Genomic DNA, 21060 nt, shown 5'->3' on the forward strand with positions numbered 1-21060 from the left:
AAAATAATGTACCTACAGATGTACCTGACATATCTTTAGTAACTGTGGAAGGCGTCAAACAAGCATAACAGAGGGAGTTAGAGGGTTAACTGGATCACAGCCTAAACTTAAAAAGCATAGGGATAGGAAAAGATGATTTAATAATATAAACAACTCTCCATACAGTAATTTGTCAGCCTCTGACAGACTAATAAACCTCACACTTCAGTGACACATTACACACATTCACACAGACCATTTAAATCTGCACTGCACTTCTGCAAACTCCCAGATTATCACCTCAACAAACCCAACAGAGCTTCCGTCTCTATCTGATCCCACTGAATCTCAAGTCTGACTTGTAGACAGCAGTCAGGCTTATTATTTCACCCGGAGAGGAAATCAGAGGAATTGACTCAATGATTATAGACGAAAGAAAAGACAATACTGAGCAGCAACACAAGCTGGCAGGACTGGAAAAACACCCGGAGTTCCAGCATGGGGTTGAGTCCCAAGAGAAGCAGATGAACGGCGATGTCCCATTAAATTCCATCATCAATGACAAAATGAAACGAGCCGATCTGGACTGGACAGTGCCCATGGTTGTGCACCTGCCCATTGCAGTTCTGAACCACGAGCAGGCATTCCCCTTCCTGAACACCACACTTGCTGACCTGGGGATTGATGAGTGAGTTCAAACATACATCTGCTTTTCTATTTGGCTCATTATTCCTTTCAAAGGGTTTTAGGGGTTAGGGTTAGTTAATATTTGAATTATTTTGTTGTGGAAGATGTTACATTCTATAACAATATACTACTTTTATTAAAGGTAAAAAAGACATCTCCTTTCCTATTTAATCAGTGCATTTTGTTTACACCATGTATTGTGTAAACAAAATGTTTGGTTTGGAAATATTTCATTTCTTTTTATTATAAAAATCTTGAGTACTCATTTTCTAATTGTGTAAGTTTTATCTACACTGTAAAAAATCTTACGTGCTATTTACAAAAAAAAGTGTGGTAACACTATTGCACGTAATATTTTTAGGTAGTTTAAAAACATGATTTTGTTTAGCAAAAACCACTTGAATGAATCATGTGAAAATTACAAAATCTTTTGAGTGATAGATGATGATTTTAATATTATTAGTGGAATGTGCTTTTATAATTTAAGCAAATCCACCACCATTTACTCACATTAATTTTTTTAGCAAAAACTACTTGATTGAATCATGTGAAAATGACTAGGTTTTTTGAGTGATAGATGATGATTTCAATATTATTAGTGGAATGTGCTTTTATAATTTAAGCAAATCAACTACCATTTACTCAAATGTATTAATGAAAATAACTCATTCATAAAATGTCAAATATATAGTTTATAATAAAACACATCCACAATGCATTTTTGCTAACAATCATTTTATTACATGTTCCACTGATAACAAAATGGTACAATTTGTTGAACAAATCTATTTAAAAGTTACAGCAACGTTAAGCTCTGAAAAAAAGTTCTTTATTCCTGTCATGGAAAAAAAAAATTCTGTCAACTTTCTTTTGTAGGAATAATCACATTTTAGACAAACTCTGACAGAATTTGTGTATTGCACAACATATAAGACCAGTATAAAAGCTGTATCTCAAATTATTAGCAACACAATAAATCAATCAGTCGATGCAGTAACAATTTCCCAAAAGTTTGTAACAGTGAATTTGTGTCAGAAACAAAAGTTTGTTAATAAAATTTCTTAAAAGTTTTTTTGTGGGTGATTTTAATTTGGGGAATACTTGTATAAATCCAGTTCAGCAATTCTAGATTTTCCAAGCCAGCCATGACTCATCCTCCAAGACAATGCAGAAATCCTTATTGTAGGTCATCTCTCTGGCAGACAGCAATCCTCTGTGCATTCCCACACTGTAAGATAAACATTGTTTATTATTGTGAAACTATGCAATTGTAAATTTCAAATGTTTAAGATTTACTAAAACACTTTAAGGAAATACATTAAGGAAATAAACCATTTCTTTGTATCTCTGTGAACATTAATTCCTCAATGTTTGAGTAGACATTGCTGACTGACACAAGTACACAAGTATTTTGACTTATAATGGACAGGGTGTTTTCAAAATGCATACTAGTGTACAAAAAAAAATAAATATCACCAAGTTTATACAAAGAATAGTGCATTCAACAATGTTGTGACTGAGCTATATTTTTGTCTTTTGTAAAAATGCAAAAATATAAAATGCAGTTTTCTGAAAATCACAAATATCTAAATTAGTTTAAGACACTTACATTGCACTACTGAATGAGCTGCTCCACTTTTTCATACAAATAGACCAGCAACAGAGGACAGCTTCTCTCGTCTTATCCCTGATTTAATGTGAGGTCTGATGCAACAAAAGTGTAGAGATTAGTAAAATTGCCTAATATTAATAATCTAATAATACACAAATAACATTATAAATAACCTGCTGTTTGGCACCCATTCTCTTTATCAGAATCTGCCTGAGTAAACTGCTCCTCTTTTGTGGGAAAATACTGTGAACATTTTCTTCATTAATCTGAAAAATTAATCAAACAAATATTAGCATTTTTGTACAGTATTATATATAAACATAGTTAATAACATTACATCATCAATGCTGTAAAAGGAACCTTATGAAATGGAAAAACACTAGCTGTGCATAAACCCCATTGAATGGCTATAGCTAACATAGCTTAGCTTAGGCTAACCAACAAGATCACTGTTGTTCGTCCACCCGCTTAAATGTTGCCTGATCAGAGCTGTTAAATATTACAATGCACATAATTTGTTCAGTTTAAATATACAATTCAGAATGAGCATTAAAGCAAATCAATTTCAAATAGGAATGGGTGTTTAAAAATACCCGTGTACCCATATGGCAGAAACTAGGCTCCCGAACAAGCTTAAACAGCAGTGTCTTTCATGAAAGAGCTTATTTAAGACAATAAAAATGATAAACTGTTAAGGCTTACCTCTTAGCTTACAATTGATCTGCTTCTTCAAAATGTCGTCTGGTCACTGCCGTTGTTGAGATTCAAATGCAAACATCTCAATCAAATCAGCATAATTGAGTGAATTTTCTTAAAAAAAAAACGTGAATCCATCTTTCCTCAATTTTATTAGCTTAACTGGTTTCTAAAAGTAAGCCTAATAATTGCACTGGTTTACTTAAAAAAATAAGTGAAATTTATCTCTTGATTGTATTAGCAAGAATATTTTTTTTAAGAAAATATGCACATTATTTTTAATGACCACATAAATTTTTTTAATGAAATTTACAAGCCTCAAGATTCATTTTTTACAGTGTAGCATCAACTTTTACCATTACCATACTTTACCTTAAACTTGTTCTTTAAACTAAATGATCTCCCAAACAAAATTGTCCTCACTGATAAGATCTGAAGCACTGACAGTTATATTTGCTCATGGAGACAATATCTAGATCTTAAAAGTACACCAAGGGCAAAACATCAACTCTTAGCACTTTTCCATAAGGAACAGAGAATTGATTAGGGATCACACACTTTATATTCTAAATGTATTATAATGCTTGAATAATGCCTTATAAACAATGTTACACTGTGCCGTGTCGTAATTTACTATTAACAGTAATAATACTGATCAGAACATTTTCCACCTAAACTCTGGATATACTCTGAATTCATCGAAGCTGAGCTGCATGCAATGCTTTTAATGTGCACACCTATCCCCACCAAAAACCCTCCCCCTCACACTCACAGTAACATCAATAAGTTCATTGACATTGCAAGTTTGATACTGTGTGTCAGGAATTAAATCTATTGGCATCAGACTTACATATACAATATAAAGTTATACATGCTTTAAAACTCCTATGAATACTTGTTTTACTGTAGTTACAGCATGACTATTTACCAGGTGCTACAACATATTATAAGGCATTCATTATGCATGCATGGTAATACATCATTGTAAAGCTCTCTGGACTAATCTATTCTGATTGGTCAGTCACGACATTCCAAGATAACTGCTGAACCTAGTAATACAGGCTCTTACGAATAATTTTTATTAGCCCACAGTTTTTGATTGTTTGGCATCATTAAATCCTTTAAAGACATAAGGGTTTCGATTTCATTAAAAGTATATACAAAAATAGAGGAGACTTGAGTCTCACAATAACTAAATTGTTACAGTCTGCATGAAATGGAAGCTGTGACCGTTTTTTTTTTTTCATATTGTGACAGTTCCAATATCAGAAAGCAGTGTTTATGGCTTGTTTTTTTTTCTACTGCGAGCTGATTGGATGTATTTAAGTTGGCATGTAGTTAATTTGGCATTTCATTCTCAAAGTTCGGAAAAGGGTTTGGGGAAGTTATTACAACCTAACAGACACCTTCTCTTCACCATTTCTGTTTGTTGTCATAACACTGTCAAAACTGACAGCTGAAAGGGGCGTGGTTAAGTATGTTAACCACAAAACTAGCAATGTAAGCTAACTTAAAATGGTTAGGTTTGATTTCATGTGTACTTTAAAATCAAATATGCTTCTAATAAGATACCGAACATTTTGAATTGCAAACGATATTTACGATTGTACAACTGTCTTGTTCTGAAATCTGATTGGCTGATAGCCAAAAGCACTGGTACAGCATCTTCACCCTTGTGTATTATTCCCCACACACAAAGATACAAGCAGAGAAACAAAATCACTACAGTTTGACAAATATTGCAGCTGTTGGAAAACATAATATACTTTTAAGGCCTTTTTAGGTGAGGGTGTAGCTGTTTAAATTGTAACTATGCAGTTTATTTATAAGGATAGTGCCCATTTTAAAATGTTTATAATTTCGGATAGGGGGAAAAACTTATTGGGGAGAAAAACTCATTTTCTTTTCGTATTTCAAACTACAGCTGATCAAATCATTATAAAACAGGTAAGTGACAAGTTGATCTCTCTCTTTTATTTATTCTACATTAATCTGCTAGTGTACATTGCTCTGTCTTTTTCAGGGTTAATTATTGTGATATCCTAATTGCAACAGAGAACTACTGCGAAATCTCTGAAGGCATTTCATGCCGTTCAGCCTTATAGGGTCCTATCATACACCCGGAGCAATAAGCGTTTACAAAACATGGTGCTATTTTTAGAGCAACGCAACCTTAATTTTTCTGTCCTCCACCAAATTGTTTAAATAGCAAATCCATTTGCACCACTTTGTGGACGCATGGGTGTTCTGGGCTAGATAAGATTGTAGACATGTTTCTAAAATTGACTGCTTAATAGACCAGCTGAGAGCAGGTCTAAAGTCCAGCGTTCGTTGTGCGCCTCGCTTAAACATTGTTTAATGTAGAGCAATACAAAACTATCTTTACAAATGAAAAAGAATTAAAGGATTAAATATAAAAAAAATATATTATTTTCTATATGAATATAAAAACCATACCTCCATGCCCTTTTCACCTCAGGGGCTTTTTTCAGGTTTATCACAACAACTTACTTTTGTATAATGTTATTATTATCATTAGTATTATTTACTATATGCATATTTATATTTGTTTGATTACAAAAAGTTTAGATTTGTCCACCTGTCAGGTAGCTCATAAATTAAAAATGTGAGTAAAATCACCTGTTTTATTATTACTTTAGACATTTTTGAGACTCTCTATGTTTGATTTTCTTTTTTATACCCAAGACTATGTCGTCGAAATGTTGTATAAATGCAATATCATACCCCTAGCAGTGCAATATGGCTGTATATTGTGACTTGTGGGACACTAAGGTAGTAAGCCTGCGGCCTCAAGCCAACGCACGCCTTCCATCAGTGCTGATATACAGCCATATCTCATTGCTACTCATAAAATATTGCTCATTTATAAACTTCCATGTGTTGAATTGTGGGTGACTCTTGGTTGTTCTCAGATCAGCTGTGAAGGAGCGTGTGGTGTGGGTGGACTCAAAGCGCACACAGGTAAAGGGAAAATCTGGGAAGCTGAAGGAGAAAGAGGTGACGCTTCTAGAGATGCGGGTGAAAGCGCAGCATCCTGGAGAACGTCAGAGTCAGGAGGTGATTTACAGCACTGAGTCTCACACTGACCGCTCATTCTGCAGAAGCGGAGTGGACATCCAGCCGTGGAGACACACACAGCCAGGTGAGGACATGCAGCAGCTCATGTTTTTTGGCAAAATTGCATTTAGTTTTATTGTTTTGCAGAATTTAACGAGAAGTTGAAGCTAATACTGATACTACAATACTAGATTTTTTAACTGCTTAAATTGACTTTATCTTACCTTGATTTTTTTGCTAAACTCCTAATCATTTTAATATTTAATAATCATCTCAGACTGATTTCTTGAATATGACAATGAGTTCAATGTACCTCAATCTAATAGAGCACCTTTAGGATGTGGTGGAACAGGAGATTCGCATCACGGATTTGCAGGCAACAAATCTGCAGAAACTGCATAATGTTATTATGTCAACATGGATCAGAATCTCAGGAATATTTTCAGTACTTTGTTGAATTTATGCCACAAAGAATTAAGACAGTTCTGGTGGCAAAAGGAGGTCAAACCCGTTAATAGTAAGGTGTACCTAATAAAGTGACCGGTGATTGTATATCCATGCCTAATATCTGATGGCCAGCAAGGGATACATTTTTATAGAAATTGTTAAAATATTGGTGTCTGCGATGCAGACTGTAATTGTATAAACCATGATTTAATTTAAAATTCAGTTTAATGTGTTATATGACTAAAATGTGGTCATAAATGAGTATTTTCTCAATTAAAATGAATAGCGGCTTAGAGTGCTTTGTTGGACAACTGTTTTATTTATATATTCAGCAATTGCAAATTTGTGATTTGTTTTTATTAATAACAAACAACGTAGAAGTGATTATTTGTGTACAATAGGGCTGCACAATATTAGAAAAATCTGATATTGCAATATTTTGTTTTGCTGCAATATAGATTGCGATATGAAAAACTATTTTGCCAGATGGCATGAATAGCTCTACTTGTGAAAAATCATTCATTTAGATTGGTTGGGTTGATTTTGCAAGGGTATGATTTGTAAGAATCATGTATTAAAATAATAAAAGCAAGAATAATTACGTGCAAAGGAAAAAAAGTAAATAAACCGTTCTTTATGGTTTTCCAGGGTTAAACCGAATTTAAATTTAGTAATGTAAAATAACACTATAGTTAATTGTATAATTAAATCAGTAAATATTTCTTCATTAAAGTTACAAATGTTTAATCTTATTGTGGCCAACTGCTTTAAACTTTCTTGAAGTGCCATTTAAAACACATGCATATGATAAAGTTTCACTCTGTTATGGTAATACGCTGCAAATCTCATGTATAGTCAATTGTTGATCGACTATAATTACAACTCAACATTGCATATCCTGCGATGTGACTATTGCAGAAAGCCTTGTTGCGATATTAATGCCAAAACTATATATTGCAGCCCTAATGTAAAGAGATAATAATCTAGAGATTAGGAGAACATTCCATTTTCTTTTCTTAGAAATCTAACCAACTTTAGAAGACAAACCTTCCTCAGAAACTAATTCACAAAATGTTTGCTAATATATGCACATTTAAGCTGGTTTGTGAGATCAGTTATTTGGTGAGATTGCAATGAAATGAGAGCCAAATGAAATGTATAACAAATCATTTCAAATTTAAAGTTTTAATTTATATATATAATTATATATATATATATATATATATATATATATATATATATATATATATATATATATATATATATATATATATATACACACAGACATTATTTTGAAGTTCAACTCTGTTCATAACATTACTGTCCAAGAAGACTGGATTTCAAATAATTACCTTTTAATGGATTCTACAACAACATCAAATATGTAAAGTATCAGTCCGAGCACCAAGCATGGGCTCTGGCTAATAGTATAACGTTACACGCTATTCATATCACATGGCCAGATAAACTAAAAGAGCACTTTGTCAGGATCTGGCTTCATTTTCTTCTGACAGATCCTCCGTCAAATCATTAAAGCCAAGTTTTTCAAGAGGTTCCTTTGTCATTAACTGTCTGTAAATTAAGAAAAACCTTTATGATTAACTTGGTTCTTAATGTATATGATCTGAATTTTTTAACTTAGGGGGAAGAAAAAGCTCACCTGTCCATTCTGCACTCCAGATACTCCTTTGATTCTATCCGACATCGCGAGTTGTCAAAATGATTGTTTCTTAGGCACTGCATATATACCTCTTTGAATGATTTACATTCACCTGCGCACACAAAAATATGACTTGGTAAATGAATATGAACATGAATGTGAGAATGATGCACGTCCATAAACACTTTTACGTTACCGAAGTGATCCAAGGGAAACGCTCCTTTGTCCGGTGGACGCGGTCGGAACGTCTTGCTTCCAAAGTTCATCGCTGTTGACATTGTTTTATAAAATACAGTCTTTCTGTTAATTATTTGGAAAAAGATACCACTTCAATACACTTTCTTCAGCGGCGAAGAAACGGCGGTTGGCAGTCAGCGTTTTAGTGCATTATCGCCTCCTTCAGCTCCGGAGTATGCATCAGAATCACTTTACCTCTCACTTCCCTCTTCCCCACCCTTTTCTCCTGCACATACAAACACACCCTTATACCCCAGTATTCATAATAATAATAATAATAATAATAATAATAATAATAATAATAATAATACCCAGTACTTCTGCTTCTAATAGCCTACTTATAATCGTATTTAACACTTTCCCCTTAACTTCTATTTTTCTATTATGTTTATAAAAATAAGCTTAGAAAGTTGTCACTGGTGGTGGTGACCAGCATTGGTCATAATAATAACGCGAGTTATATAAGACTTTTACTTTTCTATATAACGAGTTAAGTAATGCATTACTTTAATATTAAGTAATAATATTTTCAGTTACTTTTTAGATTAATTTGCTTTTTTTTAAATTGCTGAATTAAAATTGTGTGATCACGTTGAAACACACTCAATGAGATAATGAGCTCCCCACGGGAACAGACAAAAACAAAGATGCCAGAGCCTTACATTTCTGTGATGGAAGCAGTAGGTTATAAGGTGTGTTGTTAAATGCAGACTTCCTCTATTTAAAAAAAGAGATAACTTTCCTGCAAGTTCTGAAAGAGATCAAGCCTCAGGCAGTTTTGAAAAAAAAAAAAAGTATCTTAACAAAATACTTACCATAAAAAGTAACTAATTAACGCAACTAGTTACTTTTTAGAGGAGTAACTCAATCTTGTAATGCTTTACTTTCTAAAGTAACTTTCCCTAACACTGGTGGTGATATAACAAGCAAGCCTAGTCAGTCTAGTCCATATATGGCCTAATGTTAGCTTTTCAGTTCTAGTGTTTGCATTTAGAATCCAAAAATGATAAAAAGTTATATCATTGTGTGAGGATTATCCAGTTGGACAAAACATGTAAGTGTAATGAACAGTGTTTGAACACAGAGCTTATTGTTTGCAATTTTTCAAAAGCCAATAGGAAAATCCAATTGGTATTTTATCGAGGGAACCAGTTTTATGCTAGCAGGCTATGCATTCATTTTAATTGATAAAATAAACTAATTTATTTGTTTGAGTTTTTTTTTTTTTTTTTTTTTTGTAAATCATTTTTGTAATTTTCTTTATTTTAACTTTAGATTTTTCTCCCAACATTTTCATTGACCTTCCAACACTCTTCTTGCAGCCACTTGTTATTACCAGTTTAAAAATGCAAACACATTTACAAACACTATAGCATTAGAGCAATAAATATCAATGCATCTGCACATAGACCCCTATAATGAAACAGGACAGTTTGAGGACTGCAGGATTTCACATCTGAAAGCACATTAAGATGCTGGTTTCTCTAATGGCTTTTGGCTGCTCAAGATTGATTTGATCTGGGCTTGTGCTTTATTTACCAAATCATTTTGAAAAATGACTAAGTGTCAGCATACATTAAACTTATACTATAGGGGTGTTGAATGCACGATTCTGATTGGCTGATGAACATTCCAATTATTTTTAAGTAACTGCATGTTTAAAGTAATTACAATCGGGTCTCGACCACATTACAGTTTTACATCACAACAATGAACGATTTCAGTTATTTCCCAGCAACGATCAAAAATCAAAACAAACCAAAAGGCTTTTGATGGGATGTATACACACAGAAGCAGTTTGAGGACAAAAACCTGACTAATGTCTTAAAATACAACATCTGAACTGTGTCTTTAGGTGTGTTAACTGTAGTATAAGTGGAATATGCCTTCAAATTGTGAAACTTAAAAAAAAAAAAAAAAAACACTGCTTCATGTTGGGCCGCTTTATCACTTCAGGTGTGTGGTATTGTCTAATTCAACAACCCCAACTCAATTCCTCCTTACAAAATACAACATCTGAACTGTCTTTAGGTGTGTTAACTGTAGTATAAGTGTAATTTCTGACTCTGGTTTGTTTAATTATTAATGGTTCTAATTAAAGAGACAGTACACCAAAAAACTGAGTGCTGTGATTAAGGGATGCTGCGATTGGTCAGGTCTAGGTTCAGGAATGTTATGTGCCCAATGAATAAGGTCACCTGACATCCTGAGTATACTGAATGACCATCAAAGAACTTTTTTTCTCCCTGATGACTCTCCCTGAATAACAATGCTTACATTCATCAGACTCAAAAAGTGAAAGAATTTTTACACATAGATTGGCCTCCATAGAGACCAGATCTTAACGTTATTGAGAATCTTTGGGGTTAGAAGATTTAGCACAGCGGTCTGACTCTCTTCTCATCCAAAATTGTATGCATATCTGGAAGGGAATAAATGTTGTGACATTGCAAATGCATGCTGAAATGATAGCCTGGGGAATGTGGGCTGTAATTAAAGCTAAAAGCCATCCAATTAATTATCACAGTAAATTACTTTTCTTTTTGGTTTTGGACGTGCAGTGAATTTCATCTGCAAGCACAATTACGAATGTTATTATTAGTGTCTGAATGAATGGAATTTTATCATCATCTTTTTGTTGGTTTGCATTAGGCCACAGTATGAATGCTCGCAGTAATAAAACAGTCTATTCCTGACAGTAACTAACAGATGACATCTGCAGATCATTGAGGTGAGCTAACAGAGCGCTCACGGCTGCTGAGTAAGTGTGTTTGCTATTCGCACACTCAGCATTCTCTCCAGTGAGTGAGTGAGAATGTGTGTGCGCAAAGCGTTTGAAGTTCTCCGTCTTTAAATCTCAAAACTCTTCAGGGTTTACGTGCTGAATATGTCAAGGAATCTGAAGCAGACAAAAATAACTACATCACTTTGATTTGTGTTATTTGGAAATCATGGAGGGAAATGTGGAAACCAGCCATAAAAACAGAGTTTACATCAAGCATTTGGATGAAAAGTAGGATGTTTTATATGATGATGATCAGAGACTTTTATCTTGCAAAGACAATTATTGTATGTCCTCTTAAAAATTTATCAAAATAAACGTTCGGTTTATTATGACAAAAATAAGAGCCTATTAGTATTGTAGAGTATACATTATAACTATTTTATTTATTTATTTTTACTTTAATCAAAATTATGTTTTCTATTTTGATTTTACAGCAGCAATACAATGCTATTTTTGTTACCTAAACTGTTACTTCATAAGCATTAATCAGACATGCTTTTTGATTGCATAAAATGTATTAAAGCTTTAATAAAGGCTTCAGAAGAAATACATTTGTTTTATACATTGTTATATATATAAGATTTTACTCAAGATCTGTTTTATCTTAAGTCCTAAAATACTCAGTGTTTTTGTGTTGTTTTTAGCTGAAAATGAACTCCAGCCGGTAGAAATGACTCTGCCTTTGGACACAGCATCTGAATCCAAGACCAAAGGCCAGAAAACCCAAGAAAAGTTTGACTTGCCAGGAGAGAAGTGAATGGAAGACATTTGACAGCAAGGCTAAAGCAATCTAACAGAAATAGAGTTGCATAGAAGACTTTCATTTCATCTTTTGAACATGTATACTCTAATCTACATTCTATGTGCAATGCTGCATTTGAAGTATTTTAACCTTTAATGTGGTTGAATATCTAAGGTTTTTATTAACAATTCTTTTTTTAAAAGAGGTTTTAAGTTCTTGCTATTTTTGTATTTTAAAATAATCAGCATTTAATCAAACAACATTACATGTTGAAAACTGATTTTACATGCATATAGAAAGCATTTTAAAAGCTAGGGTCTGATTTAATGCATTTTGTGAAAATAACATTTCAAAATGTGTGTGACGTGGTTCCATCGTCATTCTGTTTAACAGATATATTTCAGATATATTTCACCTAAATAAAAGGTAAAAGATTATGAATACGCTGAAATTTAGAAACTCTAGCAGTTGGATCATTTCTATTCTAAATACAGTATCCTTTTATAAACTATTGTTAAACTGAATAACATTTTAGTGGGTGTCTATTGTAAATCACTGTAAAAAATGTTTTTTTTTTTGCCTAAAATAAAACATCACATTCTAATGTACAAAAAGTTTTCAAGCTGTTATTTTTGTATGTTTTAATGTTATCATTTTCAGATGTTTGAGGTCTTGTCAGCATGTTTTTAACACTGATAATAAAAATAAATATATTTGAATACCAAAACAGCCAACTACAAGAATCTTCTGAAGGCACCTTTGTCATCCAAGGAATAAATTATATTTGAATTGTTACGTTTTTGTATATTGATCAAATCAATTCAGCATTATTAACACACTACCTGACAAAAGTCTTGTCGTCGACCCCAGTTGTAAAAGCAACAAATAACAACTTGACTCCTAGTTAATCATTTGGAAAAGTGGCAGAAGGTACATTTTCCCCATAAATCATCTGCTGAACTGCATTCCAATCATCACAAATACTGCAGAAGGCATACTGGAACCAGCATAGACTCAAGATTCTCACAAAAATCAGTCAAGTTTGGTGAAGAAAAAAATCATGGTTTGAGGTTATATTCAGTATGGGAACGTGCAATCATATTTCATTTTGGTAAAAAAAGCATAACCTAGAGCCTTTTGCAGTTCATATAAACACTTCTAATACCAAATGATCAACTAGACAAGTTAGATCAAGTTAAATCAAGTTATTATTTGTTGTTCCTAAAACTTGGATAGGAGACAAGACTTGTCAGATAGTGTATATACACATATTTAAATTTGAGATAATAATCATTAAAAAATGCATGTTACCCTCAAATGTCAGAATTGAAATGTTTGTTTGCTTTGTTGACGCTTAAGTCCATAACCGATGCAATGAAAAGCTAAAATGAAGCAGATATGAAGAGGTATAAATCTATACGGCAACTTTTCATGTTTCAAATGCAAACTGCATTTTTCTATAGAAATAAATTTTTCAGAAAGATGGTGAACAAATGTAAAATACAGAAATGTCAGTCAACAATTCATAGAAATGTATTTCTTTCAACACAAGAGCAATTTAAAGCTTCACTCAAATATTAAGCCAGAATTTCATGGAATATCCAATATAGATGGAAAAGCAAAAGATTCAATGAGACGTCCAGAAAAATAGCAAATGAAAAAATGACAAAGTAAACCAAAATAAAAGTGTAAGAGCATTAGTGAATGTTTGCAATAAATTAAGAGAAAGCATCTCAACTTCTCTGCTGCAGAACAGAATGCTGACATTCAGCTAAACAAATCAGCCTATTTCTAACATCATAAAAAAATCTCATCAACTTGGCTGGCTTTCGCAAGAGCGCAAGGCCTTCTGGAAGGGAAGAAAGCTGGATATGTGAGTGCTAGGACTGAGTGACAGCCATGGTCATTTTGTTTCTCTGCTCATCAGGAAGTGACATTACCACACTTTGAAATTCCTGAGAGTGTTGCTGGGCTAAACCTCTGAGCAGAATCAGCAGGGTGTTTTGGGTTTCTAAAAATGAAGAAACACAACAATTATTAATCATTCTGAACATCATTTTTAAATTTAGTTTTTAATTTAGGATCAATAAGATTTAAAAAAGAAAAAAGCTATAAAGCTGATCAACACTGCATTTATTTGATCAAAAATACAAACTGTACAGATGACTACATGTGCATGAATAACGAGATCAGAGTAAGGGCTTAATCGCTCTTCAAACCTATTTACATGGAACGTGGTTTCTGCAGGTTTTACAAAGTTAAATTTAAGACTTTAACACATTATGACCATTATAAATAAAATTTTAGACTTAATAAGAGCTAAAGGCTAAGAATATTTCAAAAGGCCCAGTTAGAAAAGATTGTTATTTGCCCTCTCAACATTTTTTATACATTTAATACAATAATGAAATAATAAAAAACTTAATATATTAATAAAATATTAGTAATATTAGTAATATTAGTTAGTAATTAGTATATTAGTAAAATTAGTTCAGATATTAGTAAAATGTTTTACATAGTGTAAAACAAGCAAGCTCTACTTGTATCCATACACTGTTTTCCCAACATAAACTTTTCTTTAAAATAAGAACAAATGTTTTAAAAGTTATAAAAAATTATAATAAACTAAATCTATGCACAACAATCTGTCCAGGTTGGTGTCCTCAGGAGGAAATACATGGCACACTTTTAAACCAATGTTATTGTGAGGAAAATAATTAAACTATTTTGATAAATGGAATTACTTTTTAAATATAAAGTTTAAAATTTTATTGAGATGAATTGAATGTTGATTGAATGGGTTTTAGCCAGATTACAAAAAACTTTTTAATGCAATGTGATGTTCTACAAGTAATTTTTGAATGAGAAAGCAGAGACTTGTTTTTAACATAGTTTATCGATTTGGAGTGGAGGAAAAGTTATCAGATATCATTCATAGAGCTGTGTGTACTTGTTGGTCTGAGTGAGTCCACAGGAGTTCTCTGTTCATGCACCTATCTGCTGGAGCAGCGAACTTCAAAGAAAGTGTATTCCACAGAAAACACACTGTACTTCTCCACCCTCATATGGAGACTTTGTGCAGAATAGAAATATCTAATAAATTGGCATTAATGCCAAATTTAGACTGCATGATTTCAACCCCAATTTTAACTCACCCACAGGTTAGAAAAATCACAGACAAATTCCTGAAATCACAGGTAAATCCGTGCTAATTCTGCGAGTAACAAATCACACAGTTTGAACTATTAAAGACAGTATCTGAAAAAAACGCAGATGAGTCACTGACACCCTTGAGATATTTGGCATGCTAAATATCTGGGCCTGTCGGTGATTCAAAATCATTTAGTGTGAAATGTATTCTGATTGAAAATAACATCAGTGATTACCTACAGCTAATGAGAGAGCATCCACTAGTATGAGTACCTGTAGGACAGTGGAAGGTTGTGGGAGAAGCTAAAGGGGTTTGTTTTCTGTCTATTTGGACCCATGAAATGAAGGAAAAACTAGAGTAAATTTTGCAGCAGCACCCGTGTGAGCAATACCACAACTGGGTCAAAAAGAAAAAAGTTTAAGAGAAATTGCTAAATCTCTTAAAAAGCCAGGTGAGGAAAACAAATACATTTTCTACCCTTCTAAAGGCTTATTTCTCATTATGTAGTTAATAACAAAAGATAAACTAGCTGACCTCTTGTTGTCTCTCTCTGGTTGTGAGATGTAGTTTGAGGACCGAGACAAAGTAGTTGGCGATTGTTCCTATTGTGAAGCCATGCAGTGTGAATCCTTGTTGCTGATCCATCCTAGAGGTGAGTAAACAGCACCGGAAGAACTCTACCCCAGATAGTCATGCAGTGTGAAAACATCTGTGACACGACTACTTTGAAAACTGTGCAGTCTGAACTTGGCATAAGGCTGTAACATGCCTGAATGTTTTGATTAGAATCAGTGCACACCACTTATGTTAATACAATTCTGAGCTTAATTAGGGATGCACCAATGACTGTAAAAAATATGGACGACGCGACAGCCCTTTTTCCCATTGAACGCCTTGAGGGCAAAACGCCTGCTTGACGGGCACAAACTGTCGCAAAAGACTGCTGAAATTGGAGCCTTGACATGCGCAGAAGGATTGTCTGATGGAGCCAGAGGAGGAGCCGCGAAAATGAGCGGAGTCGAGCTTCCAACCAAACGCTTTATGTAAAATCAACCACGCCCCCCGAACTTCTCAGCATGCGTTTGCTGTCATATCAACACAAATGGATGTAAAAACGTTAACAAACATGAGGGTTTTATATATTCAATCGCGCCAGCTCCAGGCCGCAGCGCATAACCTACTCGCGGCGTCGCGGGCTGATTCCGGCTCGCATGCGGCAGCGCCGGCTCGCTCGGCCGCCGCATCTGGCTCGATTGACTCGGGCTGGAATTGGGTAGTGAGTCCAGGCATCCGGAGTAGGTCCAGCAGAGGTAGTCAGTCTGAGCTCTAAGAGATAAGTCTCCAGCAGGCGAGAATCTAGCCGGAACTGTGTTTTGCTATCTGGGTGGCTAGGCGTGTATCAGCAAACTAATAAAGCCCGAAAAAAGCCCTGAACTTAGCGAATAAACAGTGTTCCACCAGGATCATGTATGTCAGAAACTATAGTTTACTGCTGAACTCATTTTGTCATGGTAATATAACACAGAAATCTAATAATAACACTTCAGTCTACTTCAGTCTCCTGCCGAAGGCTCAGACGCCGCACTTTGAGAAACTGTCAATCACCGCTGTCAATCACGATGACACGCCCAGCATTAAATTACTGCTAAAAACAAACTGTTTACAAAAATGAAGATCTGCACCTATTTCAGCACAATAACCAGTGCCTTAATCGACCAGAACCATCTTTCGGGACATTTTATTGCAAGTGTAATAATTTTTTTTATTTGGGCTCAAGTCTCCTTCATTAACACGGAGGACATACTGCAGCTAGCCCCCAGGGGGCGATCTAACGGCCGAGACCCTCACTCAAACGCAGGCTTGCGGCACACTTGGGATGCACCAATGTGGATTTTTTGGCTGATATCGATAACTCTTATCGAAGGCTATATATATATTTATTTATTATTATTTTTTTTATAGCTAATTGACGTGCAACTTGACTGTTGGATAAAAATAATAGGTTAAAAAACTAAATGGGATTTAATTACCAAGCAAGTTAAATATATTTTTAATAAGATAAAAATGAAAGAGATAAGGACTAAAACCAGCTCAAATGTTTTTGAATAAAACGCATTACATATGTACAAATATGTCATGTCCAAAAAAATCCTTTTTTAGAGATATTTTGACAGTTCAGAGCCACGATACAAGCGAACAGCTAAATACAGATTGTATTACATTTCAAAATGCGGCATAGAATCTTTTTTTTTTGCTTTTTTAATTCTTTTGAACACATGTAGCTGCTTGTCAATGCTTCTATGTTTGTTCTTGCTGTCAACTGTAAGAAAAATGATCGATGAAAAGTCTATAATAAATCGCTGAGTTTTACTCAACTGCAGGCATTGCGTGATGCGCGCAAATGCGAAGCAAAGTCAGATTTGCCCTCGGAGTCAGGTTTTGATACAACACCTGAGCGTTAAGCACAAATGACTTTATGACAAACAGTGTATATTATAAAGACAGACTAATGCGGTGAGTTGAGAACCCCTATGCTGGATTCAGTGGCTGGTGCACATCTCCCCCGTGCTGCTGTGAAAAATGTCAGATGAGATGTGTGTGTGTGTGTGTGTGTGTGTGTGTGTGTGTGTGTGTGTGTGTGTGTGTGTGTGTGTGTGTGTGTGTGTGAGATAATAGCCCTCACGAGCGCTCATTTTAATCAATATGAATCAATATAAATATTCCGATAAAACCTAATCTTGAATATGAATATAATCTTACATCAACAACACATGGCAAGCAATGTGTTGACAAGAACAAATTATCATATTAGATTACAAACAACCCACATAGTTGTTTAGCACGTGTGCAATGCTGCTGTGATATTTTTAACATGTAATTTTTTTTTTCTAAGGCGATTTAAACCAAAATACACAATGACACTCAAGTAAACACATCTACAATGATAAGGAATATGGTTACTTACTGATATATTAAAGCACAGCAATACCACACAAGTACGGGCTTTGAAGGAATAAACAATGTGAGAAGAGATCCATTTTAGTGCACTGGACAAGTCTGAACAAGTTCTGCCCACGCATGCGCGAGACAGGCAGTTCTGTACAATACGTGATTTATCCGCTTAAAGATATCGGCCCTAAGCTTAACCACATTGTTTAGATCGAATTATTGCATTTACAAGAAATAAAGCTTAAAAAACAATATTGCCAAAATTTCAATAGGATGGTCCAGGTTAACACACTTATTGTTAATTATTGTTACAATTTCAAGAGTTCTTACTTAGCTGATGATTGACTGTAAAGCGTATTTGGCATGCTGTCCCAGGAGAGAGTCCTGAGCTCAGAATATCCTTGAACCCAGGGCTCCCACCCATTTGAAGGGTGAGAGGGGAGTTTGAGCTAAGGTAGTTCTCATGAACTCCCCTGCTTGTGAACGTGCTGAGATGTAGCTGGCTAAGAGTTTGTCTTTTGATGGTACTTCAGAGTAGTTAATTTACTTATGGTGTATATGTCTTTAGACAATGGGAAAACCCACGCGAGCACGGGCAGAACATGCAAACTCCGCACAGAAACGCTGACCATCCTGGTGAGGGGCCAAACCAGCGGCGTTCTTGCTGTGAGGCAACAGTGCTAACCACTGGGCCACCGTGCCACCCTATCAGGAGAAAGGGAGGCGTAGGGGTGGAAGGGGAAATACTTTAAGATGTAGATGACTGGAGAGGAAAACTCTGGTTCTTTATACAGGGTTCTTGCACCATTTTAAAAGTAAAATTTAATGCTTTTTAAGACTTTTTGAAAACCTCAACAAATATAATTTAAAACCCAAAAATTATATAATTTCTTTGGAATAGGCTACTCATTTTAATGCTTTCGTTAGATTAAAATAAATTGTGCCTCGTCACAGTATGGATAACCCTCAGTACCAGTATGGATAACCCTCAGTACCTGCCTTTTGGGTGTCTGGTGGTGAAATGAAACTGTTATAGCTGACTGAGGGGGCGTCTGAACTAGAGCTGTTATCAGGCTATGAAAGGTAGGTCCGATAGAGCCCCTTGTAACATCTTAACATCTCAACACTCTAAATAGGCCTGGGTACATACACTTAACGTTTAAATTGGCCAACACACTAATAAAAATAATTCTTTCTTAGCAAATGAATTAAAATAAATGATAAATGATGACGGATATTTGGCAATAACAAAATTAAGATAAAGGCTCAGTGGGATTTGTTTTGCCACTTCTCTTCACAATAAGGCGATGGTGAAGCTAAATAATAAAAGAATAATGCCAGCATTAGCCTGTATACTCTGCATATATTATGATTTTATTAATATTTAGCTAAAATTTGAAATTCTTTACTCATCAAGATTAGGTTATGTGTTTTGTGGGGAAACATTATTGAATCCACTGTAAATGGCTTTATGGCTTTAGCACTGAACACCTTTTCTCTGCTGCTGCTACTGGCCGGGATATACTACTGATCTGGCTAATTTTGCATGTTTTGGGTAGGATTGTTTGTTCATCTTCCACCAGTCAAGAACATTCATTTCATTTTCCATGACAGCGGTTTCAATAGCCACGTTTCCACTTTCGCGCCTAAACCGAGCAAGCCAGGGCGAGCCAAGGCCAGTGGGGTTTCCACTGTCACTTCCGGGGCCTAATCGGGCCAAAGCGGGGCTTTCTTTGGGCCAGCGGCCAGCCTTTTTCGGCCCGCCGAATACCTTGGGCCAAGGAGGGCCAGCTGGGGCTTCGGGGCGGAGTGAAAAGAGAGGCTGGCAGTTTTCTGATCGCACATGAGTATATGCGCCAAACAAATAAAGAAATAAGGGAAAGAAAACATCTAGCCTTATAGTCTGGGGTCTTTTTGCGTATGATCACCCTTATGTTTCCCTTTTAAATGTAAGGCTGCTGCATAAAATAATAAAGTAGTTTTAATTTATAGTGACGTTTTTTGCAGCGTCCTCCTTTATGTTTCAATAACGCATAATAATCTTTACACCATATTAAAGCCACAGCAGACAGTAAAGGTTTGAGAGTTTTTGTCAAGTTTAAAATGTTTGTACGCGTTTAGATGCCTGTATGTGTGTGTGAGACTGGGCAAAAGCACTCCTTCACAGCTCTGTTATGCTGCATGCGGCTTTTTTCTTTAATTATTTTGGAGATAATACACAATATAAATACAACAGAAAGACTTAAAACTTAACAAATTACGTGCCCACTTTCGCAGACTTTAAACAATATAGTGTCATATCTTGATAAAATAGCCTAAGCTATACTGAAATATAGGCTAATTTAAAGAATTACAAATATTGGATATATATAAAAATCACATTAAATAAATAAACCAATATAAAATAAAACAAAAGCTAGCTATAACAATGTAGGTAGCCTATATACAATACATAAATCAAACAGTTTTAAACCCACATATAGCCTAACTTTCATTTTACAAAGACCTGTCTGAAAAAAAAGAATTAACACCGGAGAAGGTTTGAAATATTATTTATAAAGTATTTGGATACGATGATATTAATCAAATCGCGCAAACAGAGCATTTTTTGGATGAGCGAAAGCAGAATCTAGCCTACCTTTTTTTCTGCCACTCAGTCCTGCGCAGCGCTCGCTGCTTTAAACGCATCGGGGAAAGTCCAAACACAAAATGTGTTCTATATCCTCAAACAACTGTTTATGTTTTTATATGATGTGGTTAAATTTATAAATGAAACTTTAAATGAAGAGCTTTAGTGAATAGCTGCCGAGCACAACAAATATGGCTATATTTTATTAGGCTACTCGCTCTTGTGCTGAAACACAACACGACTTCTATGAAAACGAGGATGTTATAAAATACATGCCATATCGAGTTATAAAGGAGAATTTCTGTGGCTTTATATTATGGATGTCTGCGCTCTCTGTGTTGGGTCCCTTCGTTAGTGGCAAGAGCACTCGATGCACAATGCCATCAGTCAGTCGGCGAGTAAACAAAT

The 21060-nt window shown here is 34.8% G+C and overlaps 3 protein-coding genes and 1 long non-coding RNA gene across 4 annotated transcripts in view; 1 reads left to right on the forward strand and 3 right to left on the reverse strand.

Annotated features, from left to right (window-relative positions):
* The first annotated feature begins 295 nt into the window (after window positions 1-295).
* On the forward strand, window positions 296-12531 carry si:ch211-196f5.2. Its single transcript, NM_001044802.2, is given in 3 exon segments — window positions 296-667; window positions 5908-6137; window positions 11826-12531. Coding segments are annotated over 3 exon segments (612 nt in total). The 5' UTR covers window positions 296-398; the 3' UTR covers window positions 11939-12531.
* Window positions 1764-2592, reverse strand: LOC141380688 (uncharacterized). Its single transcript, XR_015524837.1, has 3 exons — window positions 2452-2592; window positions 2276-2370; window positions 1764-1894 (listed from the first exon to the last, which is right to left on the reverse strand). It is a non-coding gene; the product is annotated as an uncharacterized LOC141380688 (long non-coding RNA).
* Window positions 6799-8543, reverse strand: cox19 (cytochrome c oxidase assembly factor COX19). Its single transcript, NM_001110540.2, is given in 3 exon segments — window positions 6799-8071; window positions 8160-8271; window positions 8356-8543. Coding segments are annotated over 3 exon segments (282 nt in total). The 5' UTR covers window positions 8438-8543; the 3' UTR covers window positions 6799-7983.
* Window positions 12532-13432: 901 nt separating the features above from the next.
* Window positions 13433-21060, reverse strand: part of ipo4 (importin 4) — a 74875-nt gene continuing 67247 nt past the window's right edge. Inside the window, exon 30 of the mRNA XM_087309339.1 lies at window positions 13433-13934. Coding sequence (XP_087165465.1) covers window positions 13804-13934 — 131 coding nt within the window. The 3' untranslated portion in view covers window positions 13433-13803. The remainder of the gene's footprint in view (window positions 13935-21060) is intronic.

This window comes from Danio rerio, chromosome 24 (genome assembly GCF_052040795.2).
Source record: "Danio rerio strain M-AB ecotype USA chromosome 24, GRCz13ab, whole genome shotgun sequence".
Lineage (NCBI taxonomy): Eukaryota > Metazoa > Chordata > Actinopteri > Cypriniformes > Danionidae > Danio > Danio rerio.